Here is a 16,235-nt window from a genome sequence, read left to right as displayed (position 1 = left end):
CAGCAGAGCCTACTAGGATCACTGAGTGGAGAAAAATACTAAGGCTGCATGTGAACCCAGCAATATCTGTCTTGGGTACCCAAGGAGGCAGAAAGTGGCATCCACTTCACATATATGTGCCATCCATAAAAGCTGAACTCCTTGGCTTGGTTTTATCTTTTTTCTAAGGGGTGGCAGGGTCAGGATCTGGAGCCTGTCTTGGGGCAGAGGAACAGCTTTCTTCTGTGTGGCCCCAGAGACATGCCTAAAATCATGACCGCGGATCCCTTTCATCTTTGTCAGGAGCGGTCTGACCTGGTAGTGAGCCCCTGTCCCTGGAGGCATTCAAGGAGAGGCTGAACGACTTGAAAGCAGGAGAGGCGATTCTTATTCAGAGACACTGGTGCGCGGATCCCACTAAATGATCTCGAAGCCTCCTTCCTGCCCACGTGTTCTTGCATTCGATGCTCATGTGAAGGCTTATCAGTGCCTTTCCAGCCGGCCTCGCACTCTGGCTGGGGGGCCCCACTCAGGGTCCGGGACAGGAGTACTCATCCGACCAGTCGGAGCAGTGCTGCACGAGGTCGCGGCAGAGGCTCCTGGGGATGCAGCCGCAGTACCCGAAGACGGTGGAGGGGCAGCGCCACCAGCCCGGGCCACAGGGCGGACACGCGGTCACTGTGGGCACAGCGGAAGGGGAGCTGCTGTAGCCGGAGCAGCCCTGGCTCCCCACAGCCCCACCCCGTCGGACACGGCTTGACTGTATTCCTCACGCCCCTGTGGCAGAGAGAATCTAGACTCCCCAAATCACAGGCTGTGTGACCACAAGCAAGTCTCTCACCCTGCCTGGGCCTCGGTTTCCTCCTCGGCTCAAGGTTGTTATTAAGGAAGATAAGCCAAGGGCCAGGCACACGGCCAGTGTTTGGATATTAAGGGGAGCATATTTTCTCCCCCAGCCTGTCCTCCCTCCCTCACCCTGACTCAGCCACACCAGCCGACTTATGACAGGCTCCTTGAGGATGCCTCACAGACTTCCCTCCTTTGCTCTGTACCCTGGGCCCCCAGTGTGCTTTCCTGCATGCTCAGCTTCTGCCTGTTGAAACCTGTCCACTCTCTAAAGCTTGCTCGAATACCGCCTCTTCTAAGAAGTCTCCCTTGATTCTTACCTGCACCCGTCCCCTCAAAAAAACCCCTCTCTAGGTCCCCAGCATGTCCTTTTGGCCTCAGCATGATGTTAGTCCCGGGGGTTGGACACATGTTTGAGTCCTTTCTGGCACCAGGCACTGGTACCAGTGCTCGGCACATGTTTTGCTGATTGAACAATGGGGAAGAAATTGAAAGGAAAGTCTGGGACAGTGAAAGAGCTCCAGACTTGGGAGGCAGGAGACCTGGGTTTACATTCCTGCTCTTTTCCTACCCCTTCTTCTATGAAGTCCCTTCTCTGCTCTGGCCTCAGTTTACCTACATATAAGTTTGGGGCTGGTGATTCCTGCCCTGCTTTCCTCACAGGGTGGTTGGGAGGTGCAGAGGAGAGGAGGGAAACTCATGCTGAATCCCAGTTTGGCCTTGTACATACTCCTTGCATGACCCTCTGGGCCCTGGTTTTCTCATCCGTGCCCTTGAAGGTAGGTGTCCCACCACAGAAGAATAAGCCTCCAGAAGCCACTTGGAGTGGTAGCAAGCCCTCCACCACAGGAGGCATTCAAGCAGCAGTGGAAACCTTCTTCATGGAATGCAAGAAGGGGAGGCAGGGGAACCTCTGAGATTCTCTGGTCAAGCTCTGCCCTTTGGCCACTGCCTAGCCCCCTGCCCCAGCCTAGCCTGTGCCCAGACCCGTACCTGGACTCAGTTCATCTGAGCAGTCCCCGCAGTTGTTGGCCCCATCACACTTTTGGTCTGAATAGATCCAGGAAGACGGGTCTCCACAGTGGGCGACGAGGAAGCTGGGGAGGCTCTGGGGCATGTCCCCTACAGTGGGACAGATGAAGCAGGGGGAAGTCCACATCTGGCCTCCAGACGTCTATCTGGAGCTGGACTGTCCTGGCCACCCCTAAACCCGGGCTCACAAGGAGAAGGGCACAGGAGAAGGTTTCCTGGGGAGAAGGCCAAGTCAAGGGGAGAGGAGGATTCTTTCCCTGTCTGCCCAACAAGATGGGCCGGAGAGCGGCATCTCCCTCGTTCATTCCCGGCTTAGCTCTGGGGCATGCCCGCCTCACACCATTGCTTGCACTATTCCTTCCTCCAGAAATGTCCTTTCTGACACCTCTCCAAAACCATTCCACTTTCAAGGCCAGGCTCAAGTTCCTTCACCTCCAGGAAACCTCCTCCAACAGGAACGTAACAAGAATAAATGTGAAGTCTTGCACTTGGGCGCCAGAATGCAGAAGTTGTGGGTTCACAGACTTTGTGAGAGAGGGAGTCAGAGCACCATTCTTGAAAGTGGGTTCTGTGTTAGGCAGTGGTGCAAAGGCGCTACCAAAAAAGAACACAAACTCAGGCCACATGACGAGAGGCCTTTGGGAGGGGAAAAGCCTTTGTTCTTTGGACTAGCCAGGGCTGGCCAGAAATGTCACGGATGCTTCTAGAGCCCGACCGAAGAGGGGGGCAAGGGCAGCTGGTGTGTGTCCTATGGTGTGCTGGTGGGGTGGAGAAAACCAGCCCCGAGGGGCATGACCGTAGCAGTGTGGAGTGTGGCCCTGGCAAGAGGATACTCATGGCGGCCAGGAAAGCAATCTTCAAATCCATGCAGTGCCACCATCACGGGAGATAGATTCAAATGTGGTTCAGATGAGGGAAGAGAGTTGGAACCAATCAAGGACACTACAGGGGGACAGCTCTAAACTCAGTCCGCGGGAGACACTCCTGTGAAAACCATGTGATGAGGGGAGCAGCTGCCCCAGGCTGTAGTGAGCCCCCCATCCCAGGAATATGCAAGCAGAGGCTAGGTGGGTTTGTTAGGAGACATTTGGGCATGAGCTGTGACATGCACTAGATGACCTTTGACGTCTCTTCTAGTCTAGAAGGTCCATGATGCAGTGACCCTTCCCGCATCCACTCCCCCACTCCACCCGCTCCAACTCCCCAGACTCTCTCTCCCTCCTACGTGGAAAGTGCCTAGGCCCATGTAGCCGGGGCTTTTCTCTCCTGGGCACTGTCAGGTCTCTAAGGTCTGGGACCCATTCAGTCACTCATTCATTCATTCACTCATTCATTCATTCTTTCATTCACTTGTTCCATCGTCCGTTCAGGGAATCATCTCAGAGACTCCTCTGCGAGGTACAGAGGACCCCAGGTCAAGCAGACCAGGCCCGCCCTCGAGGGGTTCACGGTCTGATGGGGGTGGCAAATGTGCCAATGTGGGTCCGGCTGGGACACAGGGAAGCAGCGGGGCTATGGGAGCCCCAAGGAGGGACCTTGACCTACTTGGAGAGTCAGGGAAGGCTTCCTGGTGGAGTTAATGCTTGAACTCTGCCTCGAAAGATGAATATGGGTTCTCTGGGAGGGGAGCTGTGCGGAGTGAAGGCCTTCCTAGCGTGGGCATGTACGTGTGCCTGCGCCTGCGCTGGGCTGAGGACCCCTGTTCCTCGCTGGGGTGCCATACAAGCACAGGCCTGGGGACGGGAAGGCGTCTGGTCTGTCTGGGGACACTAGAGCTCTAGAATGGCTGCAGGGAGAACTGGAGCGGGGGGTGGCCCCAAACGGGCCCTGGAGGGTCCGCGTGGGGCAGGGCAAGACTGAGCAGGTACTCACGGCACATGGCCTCGGCTTCGTCCTCGCCGTGGGAGCAGGTGCGGATGCCATCACAGACCCTGCTGGCAGGGATGCAACTCCTCCGGTCGTGGCACAGGAAGCCTGTCCTGTTCGTCAGCGTCACACAGATCTGGGCCCCTGAGTTGGCAGGCGGAGACCGCAGAGGGTCAAGAGTGGTGCTCACAAGTTCCTGTAACTCGGCCCCACGCTGAGCTGGCCCAAGGGGCGGGGGTGGCCAGGAGGATACTGGGCTGGGTCCAAGCCCCACTCGACCGTTTGCCGACTGTGTGATCTTGGGCAGGTGCCTTGACCTCTCTGAGCCTCAGATTCCTTCTTTGTACAATGGAGACCAGAGCACACACCCCACAGGACTGCTCGGGAGATTACATACAAGGTTTTGTGTGAATAACCTTAGAACACAGAAAGTGCAGAGTAACTCACGGTTCCCTCCTTTACTGAGAGCTTATTGACAGTCTCACAGAAGCTCCTGAGGACAGGGCTCCAGTCAATGCAGTGGTTTTATTTTATTTTTTTTAAAAGATTTTATTTATTTATTTGAGAGAGAGAATGAGAGAGAGAGAGAGCATGAGAGGAGGGAGGGTCAGAGGGAGAATCAGACTCCCCGCTGAGCAGGGAGCCCGATGTGGGACTCGATCCCGGGACTCCAGGATCATGACCTGAGCCGAAGGCAGTCGCTTAACCAACTGAGCCACCCAGGCGCCCAATGCAGTGGTTTTAATAATGGTGGAGTTCCTGGTGCCAGGTCAGCTTGTCAGAAGCAATCTACTGGGGCTGGCTGGGGACCATTATGCCACAATCCTGACATTGGGGCACAACTTTACAGGCTGCAGAGCACTTTGACATTTGTATTCTGTTTCCCCAAATAGCTCTGGGAGGTGTCATCCTTAGCCCCATTTTACAGATGAGAAAAGTAAGGCTCAGAGAGGTACAAGGCCCAGTCACATGGCTAATAGCCCAGGCCCGCTGACCCTGCTCTTCCCCGAGGCTGGGGCTGGCTCCCCAGTGTCCAGGAATGGTGGGCAGCTGAGCATCTTCCCTTCCATCCCACTGGGAGGGGCACCTGCCCCCGGGCTGCTCTAAAGAATTAAAGGAGAGAAAATGGCAGACAAGATGGGGCAGTCACCCTGGCTCGGGCCTGCGCAGGTGTGTTTGGGTGCCCAGGACCCACCTCTCACCTCCTGGAGCAGTCTCGGCTAGTGGGAGGGGGGCTGAGTCTCAGAGACATCCCCGCTGGCACACGTACGTACACACACTGATACGCATGCACACACACAGACGTGCACACTCATGCACACCGATACACACTCTCATATAGACAGGTATGCACACACAGACGTGCACATACACTCATGGGCGCACGTGTGTGTACACACGGGCACGAGTGCAGCTCCTCACGTGTTCACTCGGTGCCCATGTTCTTGCACAAGGGTGTAGAGTACTGTGGATTTTACCCCTTGCTCCCCCTTGTCCCTTTCTACCCCTCACCTGGCTACAGAGCCATCTCTCAGAAATGACACCCCAACCCCAGCTGAAGCCCCTGCCCATGGCGCTCTGGACGGTGACCCTTCCCCAGTACAGCCTTTGAGGCCCGGGGCACCCGCCCTGCTCACTGCTCTAGCCCTCGTAGCCACTGGCCTCCTGTGTCTCCTCCTCACATTTCCTCCCACCCTCGGGACTCTGCACCAGGCCTTCCCTGTGCCTGGAGGCTTTTCCTGTTGCCCCTCCACTAACCAGTGCCCACCTTTTCTTCATGGTCCCGCTTCCTTTCACTTCTCAAGCTGCCCACCTGACTCCTAGCCTGGGTCAGAGCCCCTGTTCAAGACTCGCAGAGCCCCTATTAACCCTGCCTTAATGGACTTCTTTGATTAATGTCCATTAATCTCCAAACTATTAGCTCCATGAGGCAGGGCTGCAGGGATAGACCAGATATGGCCCTGTCCTCTGGTGGAGGCAGACACACAGATGGACGGCACCCCCCAGGAAGTGTGGGGGCTGTGGGGGCCAAGGCACGCTGCCCAGCCTGGGGGTCAGGGAAGGGTTCCTGAGGAAGGTGACATCAGAGCGGGGTCCTCTCAATAACTCATATTACAGACGTGCAAATGGCAGCTCAGAGTCCTGGATGTGTCTCATCGTGGAGAAGCCAGCAGCGTTAGGGTTCCTTATCACTCTGTGGTCCCCATCCCCTCCTAGCAAGCCCGGACCACCCTTTGTGGACCACACTGACCTGGTGTGCGCGGTGGGAGTCCAAGGATGGTGACCAGGGCGATCAGGGCTGCGAGAGTCACCAGCAGGAGCAGCAAGAAGGCCGAGAGGCAAGCACCCCTGCTCGAGCAGCAGAGGGGGCCGCAGCCTACGTGCAGGGTGGGAAACCAGTGGCCACCAGGGATGCCCCTTGCCTCCCCCTACAGATGCGCCTCCCCACCTGCGGGGTTGGGGGCAGGAAGGGCGCCTTGGAGGAGGGGTCTCCTGAGCCTTCTATGATGCTCTTGGTTCTGCCTGTGGGCCCACCTCCACCAAGCACCCGTCCCTCGCCCGGGCCAGTGGCTGGTGAGTAGCAGTTGGGATGAGCATCCGAATCCCTGCATCATGGCCCTCATCCCACTGTCCTCCTTTGAGGACTTCTCCTCAGGAGGCCAGGAGAAATGGACACCTGCTTAGTGAGCCACTGCCTGGAGAAAAGCTAAAGCAGGCCCTAGGTAGCAATTGCTTTTACTTTTCAAAAACAACCTTTATTTTATAGACGAGGAAACTGAGGCTCAGAGAAGAAAAGGTCCAGATCACCTCGTGCAGAGCTGGGACACGAGTCGATGCCAAAACCTTTGAATGATGCCAACTGACCGTCCATTATGGAGCCAGCTGATGCTGGTTGGACTCCCAGCTGGACCACACTGGGAAGTCACTTTATTTCTCTACGTCTGTTTCCTCATGTGGAAAGGTGGGTGGGGGGGGGTCATAATATCTACCTTAGGGTTGTTGAGAGGACTAAGCTAAGCTAGTGAACCGGTTAGAACAGTGCTTGGCACACAGTGCTCTAAAGGTTTCAGCTATAATGCCGCGGGTGCCGGAGGGAGGGGTGCCAGGAGCCCAGGTGGGATTTCCACAGGCAGGGGTGGGAGGGTGCCAGGGGAAGGCATTCAAGGGAGAGTGTGTAGGAGTGAAGGCCTGGCGCAAGGGTGTGGGGAACTGAGCTGAAAACCCGCCCCCCCCACAGGGCTGGTGGTGGCTCCCTGGTCGGCAAACACAGGGCCAACTCAGGTAACCAGGGAGACAGCGTGGAGCCCGAGCATTCAAGCAGCTGTTCCTCAAATATTTGTGCAGCACAGGGTGTGGGGGGGGGGGTCCCAGGAGGGACCTGAGACAGGACTGGCAGCACCTGGCCCGGGCCCACAAAGACGCCCCTCTTTGGAGCTCAGAAGCCCTTCAGCGCCGGCCCTCCCTGGACAGATGGGGTAAGGAGGATATTTGTCCCACAACCATGCCCAGCAGGGGCCGGCGGGGAGCTGTGAATGAGGGCACAGGCACTTTGCCAGCAGAGGAACCCCAACTTGAATTTGAACTCCATCCATCTCTCCCACCTCCCAGCTGTACGCGATCCCAGTTTGGCCAAGCTCCCCAAACTCCCTTAGCCTCAGCTGCCTCATCTGTTATTGTCTCCAAATAGGACCCCTTCTCAGAGCTGTCCCAGGGGCTGAAAGAGACCATATGCTGCCAGGCAGACTAGGGCGGGGTTGGGGGTGCTGGGGTAGGTGTTGATCCTTTATACCTGATATTATTTTTATCTTCCTCTGGTTCTCTTTCCTCATTGACAAATGTGGGCCACGACAGGGCATACAGTAGATGCTCAATAAATGTGTGTTCCTTCCTTTATTGCATAAAGGCAAAGCAACCTGTCCTGGGTGCATGGTGAGTCAGTGGCACATTGTAGGTGCTCACTAAGTGTGTGATCCCGCCTACTTTATCCCTCAGAGGTACAGAGAATGGCCCGGGTCACCCAGCAAGTCAGGGAATGGGCTCCCGAGCTCTTTGGGTCATCATGGAAACTGTATGGGATGTGTGGTAGGCAGCACAGATAGGCACTCAACAAATGCATGGAGTGAAAGAACCCCCCCTCTTAAGCAGGTGACTGTCAGCCCGGCAGCCAGGAAGCCAGGAGCAGACGACGTCAGTGTGGAGGCAGAGGTCTGAGGGATGGCGGGGGCCTTAGGGAGCCCTGTTCCTGCCTCTGTAGCAGTGGCCCCACCTCAAGGGAGCCCCCCCCAACCCCCGGGAGCTCTGTCCTTTACCTTCCCCTCCAGGGAGGGCTTTGGCTCCAGCAGCATTGTCATTGCCATCTCCCTGCCCAAGAGAACAGAGGGAGGGGTGGGCTTAGGTGGGCCGAGGGCCAGCCTCTGGGAGCCAGACAGAAGGGGTCTTCAGAAGGGTCAAGGAGAGCCTGGCGTGGAATCATGGGCCGCACGCCTGCCAGTGTGCTGCGTGCCTCAAGCCCATCACGCCCGATTCGCGATTCCACACCTTCGCCTGGACCGGGCCTGCTGCCCGCAGTGCCCTTCCCCCCACTGTCCACTTGGCAAACATTCATCCTTCAAACCTGCTCAGGCTCATCCTTGGAGGGGCTTTCCTTGATGCCGCCTCCCATAATGCTGACCGCTCCCTCCCCTGGCCCCCCTTCCAGCGCCCGCCACCCGAACTATGCGGTCGGTTCACCCGCTGGGTCCCCTACAACCTGGGAGGGAGCCTCCAGAGCAAGGGAGACCTGGGCCACCTCAGCGCCTCCCCTCTTTACTTAAGCCCACTCTTTGCCCCAGGGTTGGTTCCCCCAGGTTGGGGAGCCATTTTAAAGCAGCTCGTACCTGGGGGAAGATTTTATTCATGTCTCCGGCCTCCGGCTCCCAGGTCCGGCCTCCCGGCACTGGGGCGCCCTGTGCAGAGAAGTCAGCACAGGTTCCTGCCCTGTCACCAGGGGCAGCCTGGCGGAAGGAGGACAGCAGGCCAGGCCTGGCCACACCCTCCCTGCGGGAAGTCCCCTCCCGGGCTCCTGCCTGGCCCTTCCCCTCTGCCCTCTGATGGAGCACTCCAAGGTGGGAGTCCTGCTGCCCACATTACTGACGAAGAGCCTGAGGTGCAGAGAGGAAGAAACTGCCCCTAGGTCACACAGTGGGGAGGGGGAAGCGGGGTTCGGATCTGCTTTTCCTCCACATCAGTGGTGAGACCGGGGGCTCTCAGGCCCCTCAGCTGCATGAAGATCCAGGCAGAAATACCCAGAATTAATGTTTTAGTGGCTAAGAAACAGGAATCATTTTCTTATTGTTCAATTTAATAGGTAATCTATGTGGAGAATGAATATGCATTTTCCACTAAAATTAAAACGCAAATATAATTTTAAATTATTTTCTTTTAAAAAAGTGGCCATGTGCCTTTTCATCTTTTGAGAGATGGTGCCCGTGATGGGGAAGGGGCGGGCGGGTTGCTCACCTGAATAACCCTTGCTACCCACCCTGCAGGTGGCAGCCTCATCCCACTGCTGAGGAGCCCAAGGCCCTGGGAGCTCAAGGGACTGGCTGGAGGACCAAAGCAGGAGAGATGTCCACCTCAGAACTGAGCGCAGGGCCTCTGGGGAAGGTCCCTCTGCAGCCTGCCTCTGACGCCCAGGGGTTGTCTACCCTGTGACTGGCCTTCTGTTTTGCCCTGGGATATGAACTACTGGAGTCCCTGAGGTGGCGGTGGGATGGATCAGTGCAGGAACAGCTCTCCGGAGACAACAGCCCCGGAGGAAGGGCTAACCCCTCAGCCAAGAGAACAGGTTCTCCCGAGGGCCCTGCCACTGGCGCTGGTATGGGCAAGTTGTTCCCCTTTGCTGAGCCTCAGTTCCCTCGTCCATAAAATGAAAGGATTCGACTAGATGAAGGGGGCATCTTGGGGACTCCCATAATCAGACCATAAGACCAGACTGGAAGTAGGTTTAATTGAGAGTGATCCCTGGAAACGACAGCTGGGGAGTGGGGCGAGTGAGACAGGGAAGGGAAGGACCCCATAACTGGCATGTGATCAGGCACGTTCCCACGATGCGCAGATGGAACTTTCTCCTGCCACGGAATTCCAGGAGCCAAGGGAGAAGGCGTGCCTCCGAGTTACCAGCCCTGTGAAGGTGAGGGCACGGGGGTGGGGGGGTGGGGGTGGCGGGGGATGTGCTTGTGAGCTCTTGCCAGTCATTGGCTGAGAATTGCTGGGGTATGACCTGCCGGCTCCACTGGCCTGCCGTGGGCGCCGAGCTGCCTGTGTTGGCCGTGGCGAGCCTGGCTGACCTGCTCTGAAGTGGAACGGGTTGGGGAGTGTGGGCTGGACACCCCACGGCATCTGCCAAAGATGCGAACTAGATTTCATCTTGTACGCCAACGGCGACTGATGGATAGAGGATGTCCGGAACATGGGGTTCAGGAGGGTTCTGAGGTCAGGACTCAGGGTTTTGTGATTGGCTAGAGATGTCTACCATGGGTTCCCTTGGGCAACCCTGCTGAGCTCCCTTGGCCTTGGCTGGGGCCTGCTCGAGCCACGCCTGGGTACACTTCTAGCAAGAGCAGGAACTTGGGTGTGACAGTCCAAAGGGGCCCCCGCTGCTAGCTGCGTGACCTCGGAGCTAACCTCTCTGAGCTTCAGCTTCTCACTTACCTCTCTAAACTCCTCTTCCATTCATTCCTGAAGAAAGGCAGCGCCCCAGTCAAAGGACCTCTCTGTCCTCCCCACTCCACATCCAAGCCCATACCAGGTCCCCTCTGCCTATTTGCTTTAACCTCTCCCTTCTTCCCCCCTTTCCTCCCCTGGGGGAAAAAAGTCCCCAAAACTTATTACAGAAAAGTAGGGAAAACTAGGTAACAAATAATTATCTATCTACCCTCCAGAGTTAACAAATGTTAAGATTTAGTCATTTTTGCTTTAGCCTTTTTTTCTATGAAGTTTAGCAAAATCAAAGGCGTCTTTTCTTCCCAGTTGTGTTCCCTTCCTTCTCTCCCCAGAGTCGACCAGTTTCCTGAATATGCCGTGGATGCTTCTAGGAGCTGTTGCTCTCTCAAGACACACAGACACACACACACACAGAATCACACGGTGGGGCACCTCGATTTTAGCATAATTTGCCATGCCGTTCTCCCAGGGGGCCATACCAATCTGCACTCCCATTAGCAGCGTGTGACAGTTTCCATCTTCATTCTCCCTAGCCTCAAAATGCTCACTCTCTGACACCTGCGTCTGTCTGATAGGTGCAAAATGGTGTCTTCGGGTGCGGGTGGTTTCATCTGTACATCTCTAGTAATTATTATTGCTACGACTAATCACTGACAAGTACTGAACACTTACTTTTACCACACGCTGTACCAAATGCTTTATGTATGTGAACTCATTTAGTCCTCCCAGCCACAGGATATGGGGACTATGATCTCCATTTTACAGATGAGAACACTGAGGCACACAGCCACTAAGTTACTTGACCAAGGTTCACAGTTGAAAAGTGGCAGAGCCGGGATACAGATCTGGCTGGCTGAAAAGTTCACACTCTACCTGTACCTACACCCTTACTTTTCTGAAGTGTGTTCCTCAGACCAGCAGCGTCTGTATCATCTGAGAGCTGGTTAGAACTGGGGGTCTCACTCCAGCACCGCCAAACCAGAACCTGCTTCTTAACAAGATCCTCAAATGGAGAGCCTTGCCCGACCCCATGTATTGTGCTGCCCTTTTTTATATATTGGTCATATGGATTTCCTCCCTGGCATATTGCTTTTTCACATCTGTCATTCATTTTTCTATGGGTGGTTTGTCTTTTTCTAATTGGTTTGTGGATTTCTTTTTGTTGGACTGTAGCTTGTCACTTGCTTAGAGTGGCTTCTGCTGTCTCCCTCTGCCTTTCTAAATCCATCTTTTGTGCCCAGAACCCAGAACCAAGTAAAAATCTCACTTCATGAAGCCTTCTTTGACTCTCCCTTCTTCCCCAGTTTGACCTTTCCCTATATACCTTACTGTCTGGGGCTCTGTCTTGGCCTGGCTGTGGCTAGGGGAAAACCCTCTGGACATGCGATCAGCCAACCTCAGCTTGTCAGACAGACCTGGGTCTTCATCCAAACTCTGCCAAATTAATACTAATTTAAGGTGGCAAGTCACAGCCTCTTGAAATCCATGTCCTCATCTGGAGAATGAAGACAAGAACACTTGCCTCAGAGCGCTATGGTTAGAATGAAATCAGTGCACATATGTGAAAATGTTCTGCTCCCTTTGGGGGCACAATATTGTTTCTGGAGGCCTTGGTTTGTTTATAATTACAGAGAGCTACTAGGACTGCTTCTTAGTCCAGGGCCCAACTCTGGGTTAGAGAATGCTAACAGGTACCACCATTAGATGGACCCAGGGACCTCCTTCCAGACGTGCCTAGAGGTGAGGCCTGTCCCTGCCTCAGCATTTATCACTCCTCCCCTAAGCCTCCCATAACTTGGGAAGCCCTGACTGGTGTCTCTCCTCTCTCAGACTGTCTACTCAACTCTAGAATGGAAATGGCGGGCCCCAGCCTGCTTTCCTAAAGGAATGTGGTAAGCACCCATTTAAGGGGATGGTGAGACTGCTCTAAAGGGCTTGGTGGAGAGCACAAACACCATCATGGGAGATCTAAGCAGACACTGTTACAAGATAGCATTACAGTATTGTTTAATGCAGATGATCCAGATTTTATCGAAGTTTACATACTTATGCATTATGAATCGACAGGTGCAGGGCTCCAGCAATGACTGCATGACAGTATGTCTTGAGGTAACATTATCGAGCTTTTGTTGTCTAATCAGTCACTAATTTCTTTCCACCCAAGCCTTCAATTATTGCTGTCCCAATGTTGCAGAACAATTCAAGTATAAAAAGCACACAGGAAACAGTAAAAAAAAGAAAAAAAAAAAGGCCCAAATAATTTAGAATTGAACAAACAAAAATATTTTGCTCCTAAAATGACAAAGTAAAACTGTTTGTGAACTAACTGGAATTTAAATAGAAACTTTAAAAAAAATGGCAAGTTAGACAACCTCTAAACCAAGGGTTTAGTGCACTTAGATGGGAAAGAAATAAATCTTTATTTTCACTAACTTCTAACGGAAATATAGCATTTCCTTCAACTATGAATGTAGGCCACAATCGACAGTCTATGAACAGTACCTGTGACTTTGTCACCAATAGAAACCACAGAGATTCAGATATCATATTACAATTGTTGCAGGTTATTTTGAAATAATAACCTGAAATTACTTTGGAATTACAGAGATTCTAGAAGTACCACTAGACCTTTATTTATGTGTTAATAAAGAAGAACATATATACACAACCACAAAATCTTAAAAATGTCTTAACTATATTTTAACATAATTAGTTTCCTTTGCAGTCCTTCATATTTAGTGTTATGCATCTAAAAACATGATTCTGAGGAGTCCACAGGCTTCATCAGATTGCCAAAAAGGTCCATGGTGTGAAAAAGGTTATGAACACTTGCTCTCAACAAGTTAAGTCATCAACATCACAGGAAGAGAACACTTAATTGTGAAGTATATGGAGCTTCAACAATCACAAATTTGAGAAAAGGTATATAAACTATGCTTCCCAACCTAATTATTCCAAGGAGTCGGAAAATCCACAGATTGTACAAGCTAGCTTCTCACAGAAGTCCACATTTTCCACTATTTCACTCTTTGATCTCTATTACTGTACATACTTCTACTCCCAGACTCTAGTTTAGAACAAGTAGTCAAGGAAAGGAAGATTAAAAAGGTAGCTCAGATGTTGATACTCAAATGTAAACATGACAATCTTAGCAACTGGACACCTGGTGGGAGGGGCTCAGAAGCACACTGGGTTCATAGAGGCTCGGTTGGCAAACCTAGAATTTGAGCATAGTGGTAAGTTGACCTAGCATTGTGGTTTAAAAATTTAGCCCAATGTAAGTCTGGTAAGAAGCCTGGGCTCCACAGAACAGCCTTCCCAGTCTGCTTGGCAGCACTTAGATTGTGATCAGGACCCCTGAGACCAGTCCTAGGATTTACCATCCAAACAATAATGTGGAGGCATAGAGAGACTTATAGATAAGGGCTCAAAAATACATGTGAAGTAAAATGAAATAGTATTGGGCATTAAAAAAAAAAAAGAACTCTGGGAAGGAAATGGAATTTCCCATTTCAGTGTGGCTGGATAAGTATACAATTTAATAGATCTTAGAGGTTACTACAGAACTGATACCTTCGGCTTCTGAACTTGCCCTTCTGGTCTACCTGCACATTGCTGGCAAGTGAATGGTTCTAAAACACTGTAACTCTCTTGCTTAAAAACCTTCCTATGGCTTCCATTGTGCTCAGGATCAAGTTCAGGTTTTATAAGGTCCTTTATTATCTTGCCTGCCCAGCCACATCCATTGCTACGCTCTTGCATGCTCTACCACAACCTGCTAACCAATTTGCTGTCCCCACCCTCGGGCATCTAGGTCTTTCCGTGCATGGCTCCCACTGCCTGGAGTATTTTTTTGTTTAACTTTCCCTCCTCCTCCTCCAGGTTTAAGCTGTGATACTGCTTCCTCCCATAGGTCTTCCTACGTCCTCCCACAGTACTCTATGCTTATCTGGTCATAGACCTTATCACATTAATAGTCCCCAGACTTTGAGCAACCATTTTTGTTTGTTGCTGAAGTCCTATCACCCAGCACAAGGCAGGACACTCAGGCTCTCAAGTGGTTGTTGGATAGTTAACACTGAATCTGGAAGAGGATACCTGTGCAAAATCCCCACCATGGTGTGGTGGTATGGAACTCAGATAAGACTTGTTTTATAGTTTGCTCCAAAAGTCGGGGGTGGGGTGGGGCTGGTTAATTTTATCCGAAAAGGTCTAGAAATAGATCAATAATTCTAGATCAATAATTCCCAATACGTGTCCTAAGATACTTAAGAGCCCATAAAAATCTTAACAGCTATTTTATATATTTCAAAATCATAGTGGAAATGGCACATATATCTAAGATAAAGCCAGACCAGTAACAAAGGATAAAGTTGTTTGCTTTTGGCTGGACCATCAGAGTAAAAATAGATTTCATACGATGATCAGCAGCTCAGGTTGGCTGATAATGCATGCCATCTCTCTGAGACGATATTGATAGGCCAGATAACCTGGTAATTTCTGACTTACTGGAAAAACGTATCATAAATAAAAGGGTCTGTAAAGTTTTGTGAAAAGATTGGGAATCTTGGGCCTAGATCATTCACTACGGTGGTTACTGCCTTCTCTGCAACTGTCTGAATTAGTATGTCTCTTAGACCAGGGACCTGATCCAAGGACCTTCTTGGGAGCCTGGGAGGTTTGAATCAGAGACTCAAGGGTCTTGACAATTTGCCTAGGACCAAGATAAGATTCTCAAGATGCTGTGTGGTAGGAAAGCAGGTGCTGCCTGTCTCATGGAAACAAGTGAAGAGGGACCCATCCAAGAAGGGCTAAACTTTAAAAGAAAGGACTGGTTTTGTTGCTTGTGATGGAATTTTAGGGGGGTGGTGAGTTTGTTGTTTAAAGTAAAACTTTTCCTGAAAATGTCAGTCTGGTCTAATCATGCTAAACTAAAAAAGGCAGAACACAAATATTTGAGTGCCTACTAAATAACAGGAATGACTGGGTATTGCCACATCTATGGAACTGTCTCATAAACAAGAGGGGAAAGTTTGTCTAAACTCGAATCAGTACTTTCAAGAGGAATAAGAGTGTCTCAGGGGTACCTCATTCAAGAAGCAAAGAGAAACAAGACCAAGGGAAGGGGGTAGAATCCAGGACAATTATCCAGTTGCTCCTTATGTAGGCTTCACTTTGTGCTGTTTTAGAAGGGAGGCCTTTCCTAAGGCCTCAGGGCTCTCAGGCTCCTACACACGTGCAGCACTTTGCAGATCTCCCCCTCAACTTGTTTCATTGGGTGCATTACTGTTAAGCCTGTGCCCCATTAAGGGATATAAGTATGTATCATGGGGGGGGATAAGACTTTTTTTTTTAGGTGACTCTAATCTTTGCCTCATGTTTTTCAACTGTTTTCTCACAAGAAATAAGAAAGGGACAATGACCGCTAGATGACTGCCCAGTAATTCCTTCCCTCTTCCCCATCTGGATGTGTGCACGTACTTTCAAACCCCTCTCTCCCAAGTCTAGACAAACTCTTTAAAAAACCCAAACCTATCATTTCGTGACCCAAGTGTGACTTGCGTAGTTAACTGTGTTTCCTCCTGACCGCGAGCAAGCGGACAGTCCAGCTGTGTGGTAAGGTGTGACTCACGGCGCTCAAGTGGCCCTACCGCCTGTGCCAGCAACGCCCGGCGAGTCAGGAGAGTACTGCTCTGCAAAGGTCTGTAACGCTCCGTGCTGTGAAGACACTGGATCATGTTGAGACTGAGGTGCACTGTGTCACCTAATGTCACCCTTACTCTTAAATCTGCATTACTGTAGGTTAA

At 52.0% G+C, this 16,235-nt stretch overlaps 1 protein-coding gene across 4 annotated transcripts; it reads right to left on the bottom strand.

Moving 5' to 3' along the window:
• Window positions 1-508: 508 nt before the first annotated feature.
• LDLRAD1 (low density lipoprotein receptor class A domain containing 1) lies at window positions 509-8,621 on the bottom strand. 4 transcript variants are annotated; one of them, XM_088022987.1, is made up of 7 exons: window positions 8,601-8,621; window positions 8,034-8,085; window positions 6,401-6,403; window positions 5,975-6,100; window positions 3,730-3,867; window positions 1,819-1,947; window positions 509-657 (listed from the first exon to the last, which is right to left on the bottom strand). In XM_088022987.1, the coding sequence occupies exons 1-7, from the start codon at window positions 8,619-8,621 to the stop codon at window positions 509-511; spliced, it is 618 nt and encodes a 205-aa protein (XP_087879113.1). The 4 variants fall into 4 exon arrangements, with proteins under 4 accessions (XP_087879113.1, XP_087879114.1, XP_027962541.1 ...); XM_088022988.1 differs by lacking the exon at window positions 6,401-6,403; XM_028106740.1 differs by lacking the exons at window positions 5,975-6,100; window positions 6,401-6,403.
• Between the last annotated feature and the right edge of the window lie 7,614 nt (window positions 8,622-16,235).

Source organism: Eumetopias jubatus, unplaced genomic scaffold (assembly GCF_037043125.1).
Source record: "Eumetopias jubatus isolate StellerSeaLion01/CBP00866 unplaced genomic scaffold, mEumJub1_p1.0 scaffold_4, whole genome shotgun sequence".
In the NCBI taxonomy this organism is placed as follows: Eukaryota; Metazoa; Chordata; class Mammalia; order Carnivora; family Otariidae; genus Eumetopias; species Eumetopias jubatus.
This window is presented reverse-complemented; position numbering and strand designations above follow the sequence as displayed.